The sequence below is a fragment of the Physella acuta genome, unplaced genomic scaffold (genome assembly GCF_028476545.2).
Source record: "Physella acuta isolate Inbredline_101_S28 unplaced genomic scaffold, ASM2847654v3 ptg000187l, whole genome shotgun sequence".
NCBI lineage: Eukaryota > Metazoa > Mollusca > Gastropoda > Physidae > Physella > Physella acuta.
In genome coordinates, this window is record NW_026731706.1 from 259,595 (window position 1) to 274,508 (window position 14,914).

The window sequence follows — 14,914 nt, forward strand, 5'->3', positions numbered from 1 at the left end:
CAAAGTTGCTCAACTTTTCTATTTGGTTTAATGTTTTTTATATGCAGATACTGATAATGTAAAATGTTTTTGAAATAATTATAACTGCCCAATGTTTTATGGAATTGTGTGAAGGCTTGAAAAAGTGAGGCTAGCCCACCAGCTGGGGAGAGTGAGTGAAACAAGCCAGAACACAGAGGAACTTATGGCAGCCATGGACATACCTTTTGAGACGACGTCCACCTCTGGCCAGGTCAGTGGACCACTTGACTTGCTAGCTGTAAATAGTTGTTTTTTTGTTTAGGTGGTTTGGTAAGTTGCAGGTGTTAATAGGATTTATTTTTATGTAAGCTTTTAAATGTTTGAGTTTTAAATTCTGTTAAGTTTTTTAGTTGTATGGCTTAAACTTTGTTGACTTTTAGGTTTTTGATAGGGCTTTAAAATTCGTAACAATTTTAGTGTTAGCTGTTTTGAATTTACAAAGGCTGTCCTGCAATCCCTAAAAAATCCAGAGCCCTATACTCAAACACTTATGACAGCACTAGAGAGGCTAATAAATACCTGCAGCAGAATTGTGCTGCAGTGGATCCCGGGCCACTGCCAGATCCAGGGTAACGAGATTGCAGACCAGCTGGCAAAAATTGGGGGAAAGAAACCACAACCGGAAATTTCGCTACACCCAAAAGAAATAAAAAGAATAATAAAAAACAAACAAACGCAAATGTGGTCTGACACACACCCTAACTACAATAAAGATGATGGCTATTATAATTTGACACGAAAACAACAATACATAATCTTTCGACTTAGAACAGGCCACAGCAGACTAAATCAACACATGCACAAAAAACTAAAGGTTGGGTGTGGCGAAATGTGCCCTTGTGGCAAGGCCCCGGAAAATACGGAGCACGCCCTTCAGGAATGTTCTCTGTATAGCCAGGCGCGAGTCAGACACTGGCCCCTGCCCACCCCACTCAGGGAAAAATTATATGGGGCACCTGACAAACTGGAGACCACAGTCCGGTTTGTTCACGAAGTTGGACTTGTTGTCTGAATCCACCATATTCTCAATTAAGAATGAAGAAGAAGAAGAGAAGATTTACAAAGGCACTAGTAATTATGCTTTTTGCTGTACTTAAAAAAGTATTTTACCAGCCCAGTTCCAAATGGATAGTTTGTTTGAATAAATACTACTGAGTATCATTTAAATTTGTTTTTCTAGATTTCATGGCTCACTGAGTTCAAATTTTTTTTTCTAGAGTCCCACAAAAGAGAAAAATTTAGAAATTGTAAAATCAGCTACAGAAAAAAGTTCAGGAAGTCGAAGATCAACTACAGAAAAAAGTTCAGAAAGTCACCAATCACCTACACCCAAAGCACCACCCCTAGGTAAATAACTGAAGCTAATGAAATAACTGAAGCCAATGAAATAAGTGAAGCCAATAAAATAACTTTAAGCCAATGAAATAACTTAGCTTCCTCCCTGTGCTACCTATCATGACAAAAAACAGAACAACCTGTTAAACTGTTTTAAACTCTACCATCCTCAGCATTCCCTATAGTGAAGCCCTCTGGTCCTGTCCAACCACCAAAAGTAATTGAGCTACTCAGTGATGAAGGCAGTGATGGCGAAACAGTGGACATTAAATCTTCCCTCGTCTTTCTCATGTCAGGATTACAAAACCAGGTCAGTTCTTGTGGGTGCTGGAAAATTTTTAAGCTCTTAAGGTCACATCTTAGATATATGTATGTATATATATATAAAATACTATATATGCCTTGCTAGCTAAAAAATTAAAATAGACTTTATACATTATAATAGGGGTTATTAAACAATTTATTCATAGGGATGTAAAATTCCAAACTCCTTGTTAAGTAAAACTGTTGCATTTGCTTTTATTTCAAGCAATACTTCAGATTGTAAAGCACCATTTTGAACCTTACTATTCATGGTGCAGGTGAAGTAGAGTTGACCTTTTTCTATGTCCTCATCTTATGATGGCATAGTGACGTCAGCATTCCAACCAGCTGTTAAATGGAGTGTAACTGAATGTTTTTAGTTGTTTTTTTTTTAATTTAAAAAACTATTAAAGTTGCGTTTTATTTTTACTTGCAGGAAAGGTTAGACTACTCTGCTTTAGTGGAAAAACTTGGTGGCCGAGTTGTAGAGATGCAGCACTTTGACCCATCTAGTACACATTTAGTGATAGGTAGGTGACTGGTTCAGTTTTTAACCCAAACTTTCAAATCAAAACTTAAATCAGTTTGTGCTCAACAGTGTAGGTGAAGTGATAAGGGATATAACCAAGCATTACAGGAAATATTGACAGTTTGGTTGAAATGTAGTTGTTTAGAATGATTGTAGATTAGACAGTCGCGGTATTTAGGGTAGAATCAAAGGTGGGGGTTAATTTTAAACGTAAATATATATATTTAATGAATTCAAGTGTATATGCCAAAAACAAAATTTTGTATATTAAATTAAAGCATTAACATAGCAATACTGTTAATTAAGATAATTTTAGATCATATAGAAATTTGAAATAGTGTGTTTTATGTCATTTAATTTAGAATGCATAATTGTTGACTTTTACTGTCTTAAATGTTTTCAAATTTGTTTCAATTTAATTATTTATAAGATATACGAAATATTTTTTATCTTTACTTTTATAAAAAAATTGTTAAGAGATTTAGTTTCTAATTGTACAGTAGGCTATTGATGCCAATACTATGTCCTACACCTAATGATGCCAATTCTATGTCCTACACCTTATCCTGCCAATTCTATGTTCTACACCTAATGATGCCAATGCTATGTCCTACACAGGCCAACCAGCCAGAAATGAGAAGTTTTTATCTTGTGTGGCATCAGGGAAATGGATCCTTCACAAGTCTTACTTTGAAGCATGTCGCAAGGAAGGCAGATTTGTCGAGGTAATGTTGAGTCTACATATCCCTTCTATAATGTGGAGGTAATGTTGAGTCTATATATTCCTTCTATAATGTTAATGTTGAGTCTATATATTCCTTCTATAATGTTAATCTTGAGTCTATATATTCCTTCTATAATGTTAATGTTGAGTCTTTATATTCCTTCTATAATGTGGAGGTAATGTTGAGTCTATATATTCCTTCCCAAATTGAAGCATGATAGTGTACAGAGTTTATTTGAGTGGTGAAATTAATTTGACTTGACTATATTCTATTTTGTAGGAAACCCACCACGAATGGGGCAGTGAGTTTACTCTACCACTGATGAAGACGATGACACCACTAGCTAAAAATCTGGCAGCTGCTGCTTACAAATGGCGTCAGAAAATTTCTTTGCTGAAAAAGGTAGTAGCATAGAGTAGTGTGGGACTGTGTGGTCGAATGGGAGAGCGTTTGACTGCTTGAGACCCAAACTGAAGGTCTCAAGTTTAGGTCTCTGTTTGGACTTGTGGTTGTTGGACGTCCCTGAGTCCACCCAGCTCTTATGGGTACCTGACATATGTTGGGGCAAGTAAAGGCGGCTGGGCATAGTGCTGACCACACATTCTGACTCAAAATACCGTGTTATACGAAAGTTAAAGGAAAATGCTAATCATTTATTCTTGAAATAATCCAATAGGCCAATTCATCTTGTAAAGGGGCCTTTGATGGCTGGAAAGTTTTACTGTGTTTGGACAAAAGTAAAGAAGAAAATTTCCAGAGATTGCTGGAGGCTGGTGGGGCCAAAGTCTCCACAGTAAGGTAAAAAAAATCATTTTTCATTGAGAGTCTGGCTAAGACATACAATAGCACTGTAGTGTGCTTTATTATGGTGAAAATATTATGGACAAAGTTGTTCAACTTTTGCTACAGTGCTAGATATTATAGAACTAAAAGTTTAATTTGGAAAATAGCTGTATTATTAATAATTATAGACTCATTTTTAATTTGAAGTGTATCAAATCTTTTTAAACTTACATTATAGATCACCTTCCACCAGTTTAGAAGAATCAACACATGCTTTTCTAGACCTGAACAAAATCATGTTGCCCCAGGTACAACTTTTTATTCAGCCTTGATCCACAACTACTCATTAATATATCTACAGTATAGCCATATTGACCTCACTAGACAGGCTTTTGACACTTTTTGAACTATTGGTATTCCAGCTAATGAATAGGACAATGGTTGCTGACTGTCTATTGATTGTGTCTAGAAAAATGTGTTTTTGTTTCATGCAATTGTATGCAAGCATGTACCACACTCAACTCTAGCAACTAGTGGACAATCAAAATAGTTTACAAGGAAGTATTGAAGCTCGTTTACAAGTTGTTTTGTTTCTATTGATACAGAATGATCTGGAGCGTCTGATAGAAGCTGGCGTCCACTGCCTGAAGCCTGAATACATTCCAGCCTTTCTCACAGATGACCCTCCACCAGACCCTTCAGAGTTTTACCCTGCTGAAGTTGTTGTTTTAAAATCAAGGTAAGACTCACTAAACTCATTATACTTATACTCATTTTGAGTACATATGCTTCTTGCCTTTTTAAAGGAAATAATACTCACCACTTTTTGTGATCAGTATAAAGCCTGACATTTAATTGTAGGCTTTCACATGTGTTTTATAAAAATATTTAAAAGCTGATGATGTAAATAAGAATTCTACCTGTGCATGTTTATTATTGAAGCATTTAACTGATAACTGCATATGTTGGTTAGCCTGAAACATATAGGCTGCTGACCATATTACCAAACTTACACATTCTGGGTTCATATCTAAAACAATAAACCCAATACCAAAGACATCATGTTTGACCTGTCTAAATTACTCTTTGTGTTTCTACTGTAATTATAGTTTAGCATGGGTGAAGGCCAAATGAATAGGTGAAGGCATGCTAGACCACAACCCTTATTGGAATTGGATACACCCATTTATTAATGTAGTGAAAAGACTTGGAAATTCTTGTAATTGCCAAAAGGATTGAGCACTGCTTTTGTCTAAATTGAACGTTAATTGCTAAATAAAGTAGTATATAATTTATAAAACATAACATTATTTATACAATTTATTTTTTTCAAATGAAAATTACAGGGTGTAATTTATCAAGAAAGTTTTGAAAGCAGATGCTCAATTTTCTTCTTGCAATTGAAATAAGAAACTTAGGTTATTGACTCTTGTCATTTTCAGAACCTAATTGTTTATTCTGCAGTATGCAACAGACAAAGCAAAGTCGCAAGAGAGCACGGGGACATGACGATGAGAGATCTGTCAGTAAATTGGCCAGACGATGACACCCTTTTTAAAATGTACAGAATAGATTCATCGTCGAACAATTTGTCGATTTATTTGTTGTTATATTTGTTTCATGGTTTTTATGAGGTGCCTTCTATCGGATTCATGGTTTAAATCTTACATGTCTTTAATTTTTAAAATCTACTACGGTACGTATAAAGCTCGGTAAATTAATTAACTCACTAGGATACAGTTTGAACTTCATTTTATGTTTTTTTAAAAAAAATTGCAATAATTCTACCAGTTTTTCTCTATTTTTCTGTACAAAAATAAAATGAATAAGATTCAATTTTAAATATTTTAAATTATACTTTAACTCGAATTGTAAGATAAGTTAGTTTTTACTCATTTAGGGTGGATAGCTGAATGTGAACTTGTGTATTCAATTTAATTAGATTAATAACTTGAGGTCATTCAAACGTCTCCATGGTTTGTTTTAGCATGTTTTCTTTTCTTTATGTAATTTTACATTTATTTGAAATACTATTCATATTTATTTGATCAACCAACCACTGGGTTTAAAGGAATAAATTTGTTTTGGCAGCTGTTTGAAACAGAAACTGTTTACAAGTATTTTTTATTAACAGGCATCCATGACCAATGTGTAGATATTTTTTTGAAATAGTTGACCACTGTTAACAGTGATCTTGTTGGCTATGTGCATGTAGCCACTTGTACAGATGATCTGATCACTATGTTTGTTAAATGCAATAAACTTGTACATTCATGACTAAAATGTTTCAAGTTCACTTTATTTGTTTTGTGGAAAGATCCCAATACCTGCAAAGCTTTCCATCCCTAATTTCCTACAGTCAAAGGTAAATAATTCTAGGCCTAATGTACCAAAAAGTTAAATAATTATAAGCCCAATTCACCAGAAAGGTTAATAATTAGCTTAATAAGCTGAATGTAACATACATAATTGAGAACATTCAAGACAGCCCTCCATTCCCTCTGCAGTTTTAAGTACCCTTTCAAATTTGATAGTCCATAATAGAATGTGTGTCTTTAACTGCGGCCAATGTAGTATTATGTCATCAGCACTATGCCCAACTTCTTTTCCCCAAATTGCATCAGGTACCTATTAGAGCTGGATGGACTCAATCAAACCTAGAACCAAACTCAAGACTTTGTGGTTGACAATTGTGCATTTTATGTCATTATGTTGCACAAGAAAACTTTGGGCTGTACCAATACTTGTCAAAGGTTATTTTGATGTGCCGTCAAAAATAATAGACCTAAATTATTTCAACACGTTTTAATAATAGCAAAATAATACAAATTTTGTCTAATTTAATGCTGGATAGTACATATTAATATTATTAATGTAAGCCTATTTTTAGTCCATACGCTGAAATTATTTCTCCTAGTAACTTGAAGACAAAAATTGAACCTGCAGTCATGTATCAATCACTGAAGATACCTATTTGTTTTTACTGTTTATAACAAATGATGGGCTGAACAGTTACTACAATTGTTGACCCTTCCCGGCGCCCGGGGACAAATTTTCAATTTGCACCCCCCCTCAAACTTTTGATTTGCATCCCCCCTCAAACTATTTATAATGCAAAAGTGCAGCTAAAATGACATTTTAATTTGTTTTTACAAACCATTTTGGCGCCCCCTAAGGTCGGCGCCCGGGGACATATGTACCCCCTGCCCCCCCCCCCCCCCCCCCCCACCCCCCATCGCTACGCCTCTGGAGTTGGGAAATATGCAGGCTATTTCTTGATCGATCAAGCTACATAATCAATTTCTTGGTAGATATTTCTGTTTGCGCTTTTCTCCCCCCCCTCCTTCCCCCCTCCCCCCTCAACCCAATTCTGCAAAAACTCACCACCCCTCCCTAAAATGAGCGCACATTATATGAAATGATGGTCTTCAAAATGTTTCGATTTCCATGCGTTTATTATTGTTATGAAAAATAAACTACCTAAGGTTAAAATACTTTATACGATGCGTGGAACTTCTCCACAGACAAAAGTCAAATTTAATATTATATTACATCCATTTCCAGTACTTTGACAACCCTTACATAACTTTAACTTTTTTCCTCGGTTTTCCGCTTGATAATGTTTATTACATAAGAGAATATGTTCTGTCTGCTCTATGACATTAGGTATTACATCGAGGAATGATGTCAACGGCAAGGTCTGTCAATGTGCGATCCAATTTTGTTCCATTGTCGAGAGCCATTTAATGATTTTGAAGTTAATTTTAACTTTAACGTTGGACGAGAAAAAAGACAAATTTTTTATTTCATGTTGCAAAAGTGCATTTTTCGTCCTTAACCTTGTACATGAATATTTAGGGCGATATCGATACTTTTACAAAGTTATTTCAACGATGTGTTGAGAAAAATTGATAAATCTAGATCTAATAATTATTTTAACAAATTAAATAGTCATAAAATAAAAATAAAAATTTCTTTTATTATTGTAAGGCAGAGCAATATAATTTTATCATATAGTATATTATTTGTTCTCGTCAAACGTCGTGCTTATGTAATTGGGTCAAATAACCTTGCTTAAAGGCGATATTGCTCAGTGGCAAGAAAAACCACATGGATTTGTTGTATTTTTAGTTATCTATCTGCCAAACAGTTATAAAGATAACTAAAAGGATTTAGATTAACGTTATAACAGCTATATTGGCGTTTTATCCGTATACGCTTTAAAAAAATTTTTAACAAATCCACATATTCAAACGATCCTAACTTATTTTAAACGATCTCGATTACTCTGTTTTGAGTGTTTGTTATTGACCTTGTCAAGATGGCGACTGTAGCACTTCTTCGAACTTGTTCAAGGGGTAATTTTACAGTTGTATTTGTATTTTTATAGCTTATTTATTTGTAGTTAATGAGCTTTCTTTTTCCTCTTTATTTTACACGATACTCATTAATTGGCTTTTAGAAGATTCTAGTACAATTTAGTATTAAGTTGCCTACCTTCAAACTTCTTAATTCTTAGCAGAGTACTAGAGTAGACTAGCGATTTTATTTTGGATTAGGGCATTAGGCTAGGTATTGAAAAATATCTAGTTTCTAGATCTAGATTTCTAGATCTAGAATTTAGATCTAAGGTAAAACTCCATTTTAGCTTATTATATTCGACACTTCACGTTCACCTCAGTTTCAGCGTAATAGCCAATTGGTTTTAGGCTAATTCTAGCTGGAAAAAGATGTATTCGATGGTACTGCACATGCATGTGTTTACAGTAACTTTACAGTCACAGAACCCTAACCGTATCCCTAACCCTAGCCATAACCCTAGCTCAGCTATTAAGGTCGTTGCGCTTGCGCAGAACTATCTTTTGCCGACCAAGTGGAGACGCTGGGGTGAAAAATCTTTTTCCGAGTAGTCACTTCGTTCATTATAATATTAATTATAAACTATCTTAAACATCCAAAACACACAAAAACGTTACGTTAAGAAATGCTAGGATTAGAATATTAGATCAGATTTAGATCCAGATCTAGGCTAGAGTCTCCTGAGTATTCTAGACTTAATCTAGCCTAATTAATTTTTTTTTATGATGTGTGTTTTTAATTAAAACAGGTAGGCCTAAAAACATTGAATAGGACACTAACTGTGAAGTCATAAGCATTAGGCTAAATTAGGTCATTAGGCCTACAGTTCCAATAAAATAGCGTGTGATCACCGGCTCATTTTTTCTCATCAGCTGGAGAAAAATAACGGTTGACGGTTCATTGACTTAAATTATCTGCATATGACAAAGGTTGGGTAATTGCTATTTGAAATTGTGGTGGCTTCAGTTTTGGGGTCATTGTGAGTTCACATAGGCCTAATGTAAGATGTTGTAACAATACAAACTTAATCGCCTTGCCATTACAATTTTCATTATTTGTCTAAAGCCATTGAAATCTTAACTGACACAAACATGATTTTCAAGAGTAAAAAAACCCAGGTATATCTAGAATCTAGATCTAAATAGCGCATATTTTATTATTTCAAATTAGGATTTTTCTTAAGTTTTGACAAAATTATCAAAAACAAACAAAAATTCATAAAGTAATAGGCCTAGTGTTTTCCTAACATTATTGTGTGTTTTTGGTTGTGTTAAGTATGCTCAGCTGAAGGTGAATGTGAAGCTGGTAATAAAATACACTAAAATGGAGTTTTGCCTAGATCTAGATCTAAGTATTATTAAAATTATAGGCCTAGGCCTAATTATTTATATCTAAATCTAGTACCTATAAATTATTTTAAAGTATATTCAACTCATCATGTTTAATATTTATTTTTAAGAGAAAACAAAAATAACCTAGATCAGGTCTCTTAAGCCTTGCCTAGCTAGGTTATTTTTGTTTATTATAGTTTGTGCTGCCATTTTGGTATCGAAGGCACATTTAGACTTTTTAAAATTTTAATTTACTAGGTCTTATATCAATTTAAAGTTATTGTTTTGTACATTAGGTAGCAGACTTTTGCTGCAGATGAGACCTCAGCCATCATATGCAAACACAGATGTAATTTCGAAGCAGTTTACAGCTAGCCCAGCACTAGCGACCATTGAATATTTTAGGGCTAGAAGAGGTCCATTCACACCAGGTAAATTTTCTATGAAGTTTATTTATAATTATGTGTAGCCTTTAGGGCTCATCTATAGGTGAAGGGGGTTCTGATCATGAGCTCCATCGGGTAGAAGGTTAAAAAATGAGATATCTCTTGCAATTTGCTTTTTTTTTTAAATAAAAAGGACGAGAAACTTAAAATTCAATAAAAAAATATAGGAGTTGAGCATTGTAATGTCATGGAGATAGCCTACTTTTAAGATAAGGGTTTGAGGTGGCAAAATCTTGTTAAAATATGTCATTTATGGGCATCCTGTAAAGTTTTTTTTATAGAATTTAACCTATTATAGGTTTTTGGGTTTAAACAGACAATTTTCTTAAATAATCTTTATTACAAGAATGCATTTTGTCTGGAAAGAAAAGTTATTTATTTGAATAGTATTTGTTGTTTTTTATATCTCTTGATTTTTAATATTCACTTTCAGAGGAGAAACGTGGTAAGAGTCATATCATGATGGCTTCAACTCATTGGAAAGTTGAACGTTTTGTTGCTTTAGGAATGGTTGGGATTATGCCAGCTGCTCTTTTCATTCAGGGATCTACAATGGATCATTTGCTCACTACTTTTGTTTTCCTCCATGGATTCTGGTAGGTGGAATCAATAGATAGAATCTTTTTTATCTCACAGTTAAGATCCCATTCATACTTGATAGGGCAAGTGAGGTAGAGTTCACATGTTTTATGACCTCAGCTTATGAAAGGATAGTGTGGTCCAGCAGCCTGGACTTTTCCTAATGTGAGTCAGGTACCCATTAGATCTGGGTTGACTCAGGGACTTGAACCCGAATTTAAACTTGATACTTTTGAGTTGGAAGTGGTATGCTCTATCATCAACCACACTGTCCCCTTACATAGATTTGTTAGTTAAACTTGGTAGGTTGGAAAAAAAATCATTTTTATACAGTTTTGTTAGCTAAACTTAATGAAAGATAAAAGTTCTTTCCAGAATAGCTTCTTAATTTTGAGTCAAATACAAATGGCCCAACTGCAATTAGATTTATCAATTGTTTGATAACTCATTTAATTTTAATACTCTCCCCAGGGGTATTGATGGAGTACTGAAAGACTATTTGGTGAAATTTGTTCCTTGGGTCGGCAAGCTGTGGTATCTTCTGGCTATCATTGGTTTTGCTGGGCTAATTAACTTTAATTTTAATGATGTCGGAGTTTGCAAGGCCATTCAAATGCTTTGGTCTTTGTAATATTGCAACATGTATGTATAGAAATAATATTGGTTATGTTTTGCAGCATTGAAGTGAATGTTTATTATTTTTAGTCATCAAATGTATTGTATGGATAAAATGTTGAAAGTTAGAAAAATGAAAATTATCAATTTGTTTTTGAACCACAACAATGTTAAGAAAAGAAAGATGACTACCAACTTATAATGTATATGTAAAGGTTTGAATCTTGTAGTTGAACAGGTTTTTTTATACACTGTGCTATGTAGTTTTAACACTTATGCACTTTCATTTAAGTCTCTTTTATATTGAAATAATGTATCACTTTTCTATCTTTAAAGGGAATAATTTGGTAAAACAGTGTTACATAACAAATAAATTAACAGATACAAAAAGTTTACCATGACTGTAGTTGGAATAGAGACTTGGCTTACAAGTTGAGGTATGTGCTGCTATGACTTGAGATTATGTTATCAGATACACAGACCTGGTCTCCACAATGATATATTGTAAAACTGAGGTGTTTACAATACCATGTAATAAAGATTGACTGTCGTACTTGTTTTTGTTCTGTAGGAATTATTTTCTCAGTGTCCGTTCTTGTGATATAGAGAAGGGATGTTTTACAAGCTCAGCTGTACATGTAGAGTATTGCAATAAAGTTGTACTTATTCATTACTGGGACACTTGCAGTTTGTTTTTTTAGGGAAGTTAAGACTGAGGTTTGTTTTTTAAATTAAAAACTATTTGATAGTTGTCACTTTTATTTATTCTGAATTTCAATATATTTAAAAAAAAAAGATTTAGACGGTGCAGTGATACTAGTATAATCAGGTGACTAAACAAAAGAATGAAAACTACTTATGAATGTCAAAGTAGGGTTAACTTAGCCAGAGAAGGTAAACTAGTCAGTTAATGCTGCCTACAGGGCATGAAATTTTCAAGTGAATTGTTATATCTCTTTTAACAATGGGGAATAATTGCTCAGTTTAGCGGATTTGACTAACATCAAAATTTATTTTCTAATCTATCGTATATCATTTTGAAAACAACTGAAATCTGCTCTATTAAGATGTGGAATATTTTATTTTAACAGCAGCAAACATAAGCAAATCAAAACATACTTTACAAATAGTTTTAAATTCTTTTGAAAACCACAATATAAGAAAAGCTTCTACTGTAATAGAGTTACACAAAATAAATTTTTCACAATCCCAAGATAGTACAAGCAACCCGTTTTATTGTTAACACCAAAACTCAGTAATTTTATTGCTGGTTTAAATAACTATGTTGCCTGCAGTTCACAGAACCAAATGTTTGCTCTCCATTTAGTCAACATTTCTCTGATCTTTATCATCAGAATGTACCTGAGAGTACTTTGTCCAATGTGAAGCTTAGCCTCTCTCAGCATAACATCTGGGTCGTAGTTACAAGGGACATAATTCTGAATTACTTCCCTTAGGTTGACTTGTGGCGAGAGGCGCTGTTCCAGTAAATGCAGCATCCTTATCAGCAAGGAATATATCTCTTGTATGTCGTCAGTAGATGGATTACCCTGTTCTGATTTCTGCAGGAGTTGTGTTATGATGACCAGTTGAACTAGTCTAGACTGAATTAAATCCTGGTAGGGAATAAAGAAATCAAATCACAAAATATATTCTGAAGTAGTGCCACCTGGCGAATAAACTTAACTCAAACAAAATTGTCTGGTGATAGAAAATAATGAAAGCCTACATTATACAACTAAAGAGAAGAAAAAACTTTTGTTGAAATTAAAAAGTTTAGTTTTTGGTCTGATCTACTGAGGATGTCACTATTTTATGGGTGTACTGATGGAGTCACTAGGTGGTGTTTGTACTGATGGTGTCACTAGGTTGTGGGTGTACTGAAGGTGTCACTAGGTTGTGGGTGTACTGAAGGTGTCACTAGGTTGTGGACGTACTGATGTTGTCACTAGGTTGTGGGTGTACTGATGGTGTCACTAGGTTGTGTTTATAATGACGGTGTCACTAGGTTGTGGGTGTACTGATGGTGTCACTAGGTTGTGGGTGTACTGATGGTGTCACTAGGTTGTGGGTGTACTGATGGTGTCAATAGGTTGTGGGTGTACTGAAGGTGTCACTAGGTTGTGTTTATAATGACGGTGTCACTAGGTTGTGGGTGTACTGATGGTGTCACTAGGTTGTGGGTGTACTGATGGTGTCACTAGATTGTGGGTGTACTGATGGTGTCACTAGGTTGTGGGTGTACTGATGGTGTCACTAGGTTGTGGACGTACTGATGTTGTCACTAGGTTGTGGGTGTACTGATGGTGTCACTAGGTTGTGGGTGTACTGAAGGTGTCACTAGGTTGTGTTTATAATGACGGTGTCACTAGATTGTGGGTGTACTGATGGTGTCACTAGATTGTGGGTGTACTGACGGTGTCTCTAGGTTGTGGATTGTAACTGGAAATGTGTCTTGTGAGGGTGTCATATTACAAAAACAAAACGGAGTTACCTTTGACAGCGGGAGGGAGGGCACGAGATTTTCGTGAGGGGTGGACTTAATTTCCCGGGGGGGGGGGGAGGCACTGTTTAAAGTATATATTTTTTATATAAAAACTTTGGTTACATAATAGTAGGTCTACAAGACGATAGTATGACTTAAGTCGAAAATATTTAATTTTTTGTATTTTATAATATGTGAAATTTCCACGGGTATTGGATTTTCTACAGATATAACATGTGTTTAAGAAAGTACCGGATGCTAATGTTTATCTTATAATTACTAAACCGCTACATTAATGCTTATCTGACGGTATACCTTATTCAAGAACAATCCAATTTTTTCTTGCAGTTTAGAATTTAATTCCTCGATACAGATACAGTTGTCTGTTTTGGTAACACATTCTCCGGAAATTTTCCCGCTGCACATTTCCGTATTGGTCACACATGCTCCGGAAAATTTTCCGCTACAGATTTCCGTGTTGCTCACACATTCTCCGGGAACCAAAGCGGTGTTTAACACGCGTGTGAGCGCTTCTACGTCGTCATCAAGTCCATCTCTCGAGGTCTCTATGAGGGTCACAAGCTCTTCTACCGCTGCTGTTGTCATTCTGCATTGATGTCTTTAACAACTCCCTTCATGTTGAATACGTATGTTTGAATCTACGTCCTATCTATGATTATCTGATTAACACTGCTAAAACTGACTGGGCTATCTTACCGAGTTGAATGGTTACTTTAAGTTACATCGATGCTGATAATGAATGATATCACGTGACTTATTTATTGATTATAAACATGCAAGATATGTTGTAAAGCTATGTACATAAGGAAGTATTTATGCATCTCCGTGCACTAGACTTAATCCTTCCTAAGCACCTATTAATATTCACTTTTCTAACATGCATGTAATTAACCCCATGAAAAAAACAGCATCTAATATGGTTTTAATAATACGTTTGTCTTTCTGTAAATAGTTGGGCCACTGCCTCATGTTAAGTACCTCAAGTTCAGTACTTGGGTCATTGCCCTAAGTCCAGTACTTGGGTCATTGCCTCATGATAAGTACTTGGGTCATTGCACGAGGTAAGTACTTGGGTCATTGCCTCACGTTCAGTACCTCAAGTCCAGTACTTGGGTTATTGCCTAAAGTCCAGTACTTGGGTCATTGCCTCATGATAAGTACTTGGGTCATTGCACGAGGTAAGTACTTGGGTCATTGCCTCACGTTCAGTACCTCAAGTCCAGTACTTGGGTCATTGCCTAAAGTCCAGTACTTGGGTCATAGCCTCATGATAAGTATTTGGGTCATTGCCTCAAGTTAAGTACTTGGGTCATTGCCTCGAGGTAAGTACTTGGGTCATTGCCTCATGTTAAGTACTGGGACATTACCTACTAGTGAATACT

At 35.0% G+C, this 14,914-nt stretch overlaps 3 protein-coding genes across 5 annotated transcripts in view; 2 read left to right on the plus strand and 1 right to left on the minus strand.

The window, feature by feature from the left end:
* Positions 1-5,966, plus strand: part of LOC131936792 (DNA topoisomerase 2-binding protein 1) — a 31,002-nt gene extending 25,036 nt beyond the window's left edge. For 2 of the 3 annotated variants that reach the window (XM_059293865.1, XM_059293864.1), the window contains exons 36-45: positions 115-232; positions 1,239-1,368; positions 1,530-1,666; positions 2,096-2,189; positions 2,807-2,913; positions 3,193-3,315; positions 3,590-3,711; positions 3,935-4,004; positions 4,302-4,435; positions 5,161-5,966. In XM_059293865.1, coding sequence (XP_059149848.1) covers positions 115-232; positions 1,239-1,368; positions 1,530-1,666; positions 2,096-2,189; positions 2,807-2,913; positions 3,193-3,315; positions 3,590-3,711; positions 3,935-4,004; positions 4,302-4,435; positions 5,161-5,242 — 1,117 coding nt within the window. In that variant the 3' untranslated portion in view covers positions 5,243-5,966. Of the gene's footprint in view, positions 1-114; positions 233-1,238; positions 1,369-1,529; positions 1,667-2,095; positions 2,190-2,806; positions 2,914-3,192; positions 3,316-3,589; positions 3,712-3,934; positions 4,005-4,301; positions 4,436-5,138 lie in introns of all 3 variants that reach the window. The other variant, XM_059293867.1, reaches the window with a different exon arrangement.
* A 1,960-nt stretch (positions 5,967-7,926) lies between these two features.
* LOC131936773 (succinate dehydrogenase [ubiquinone] cytochrome b small subunit 2-like) lies at positions 7,927-11,700 on the plus strand. The gene is made up of 4 exons (XM_059293837.1): positions 7,927-8,054; positions 9,683-9,817; positions 10,266-10,428; positions 10,883-11,700. Exons 1-4 carry the CDS (start codon positions 8,018-8,020, stop codon positions 11,040-11,042), a joined length of 495 nt encoding a protein of 164 aa, XP_059149820.1. The 5' UTR covers positions 7,927-8,017; the 3' UTR covers positions 11,043-11,700.
* A 484-nt stretch (positions 11,701-12,184) lies between these two features.
* Positions 12,185-14,197, minus strand: LOC131936800 (uncharacterized). The gene is made up of 2 exons (XM_059293879.1): positions 13,827-14,197; positions 12,185-12,642 (listed from the first exon to the last, which is right to left on the minus strand). The coding sequence occupies exons 1-2, from the start codon at positions 14,115-14,117 to the stop codon at positions 12,307-12,309; spliced, it is 627 nt and encodes a 208-aa protein (XP_059149862.1). The 5' UTR covers positions 14,118-14,197; the 3' UTR covers positions 12,185-12,306.
* Positions 14,198-14,914: the final 717 nt, after the last annotated feature.

Excerpts from the sequence above, each read along its gene's own strand:
- LOC131936773 (XM_059293837.1), top strand. The coding sequence starts at position 8,018 with ATGGCGACTGTAGCACTTCTTCGAACTTGTTCAAGGG. Across the intron at positions 9,818-10,265 it reads AAGAGGTCCATTCACACCAG|AGGAGAAACGTGGTAAGAGT; the intron begins GTAAATTTTCTA and ends ATTCACTTTCAG. Across the intron at positions 10,429-10,882 it reads GTTTTCCTCCATGGATTCTG|GGGTATTGATGGAGTACTGA; the intron begins GTAGGTGGAATC and ends TACTCTCCCCAG.
- LOC131936800 (XM_059293879.1), bottom strand. The coding sequence starts at position 14,117 with ATGACAACAGCAGCGGTAGAAGAGCTTGTGACCCTCATAGAGACCTCG. Across the intron at positions 12,643-13,826 it reads TTGGATTGTTCTTGAATAAG|GATTTAATTCAGTCTAGACT; the intron begins GTATACCGTCAG and ends ATTCCCTACCAG.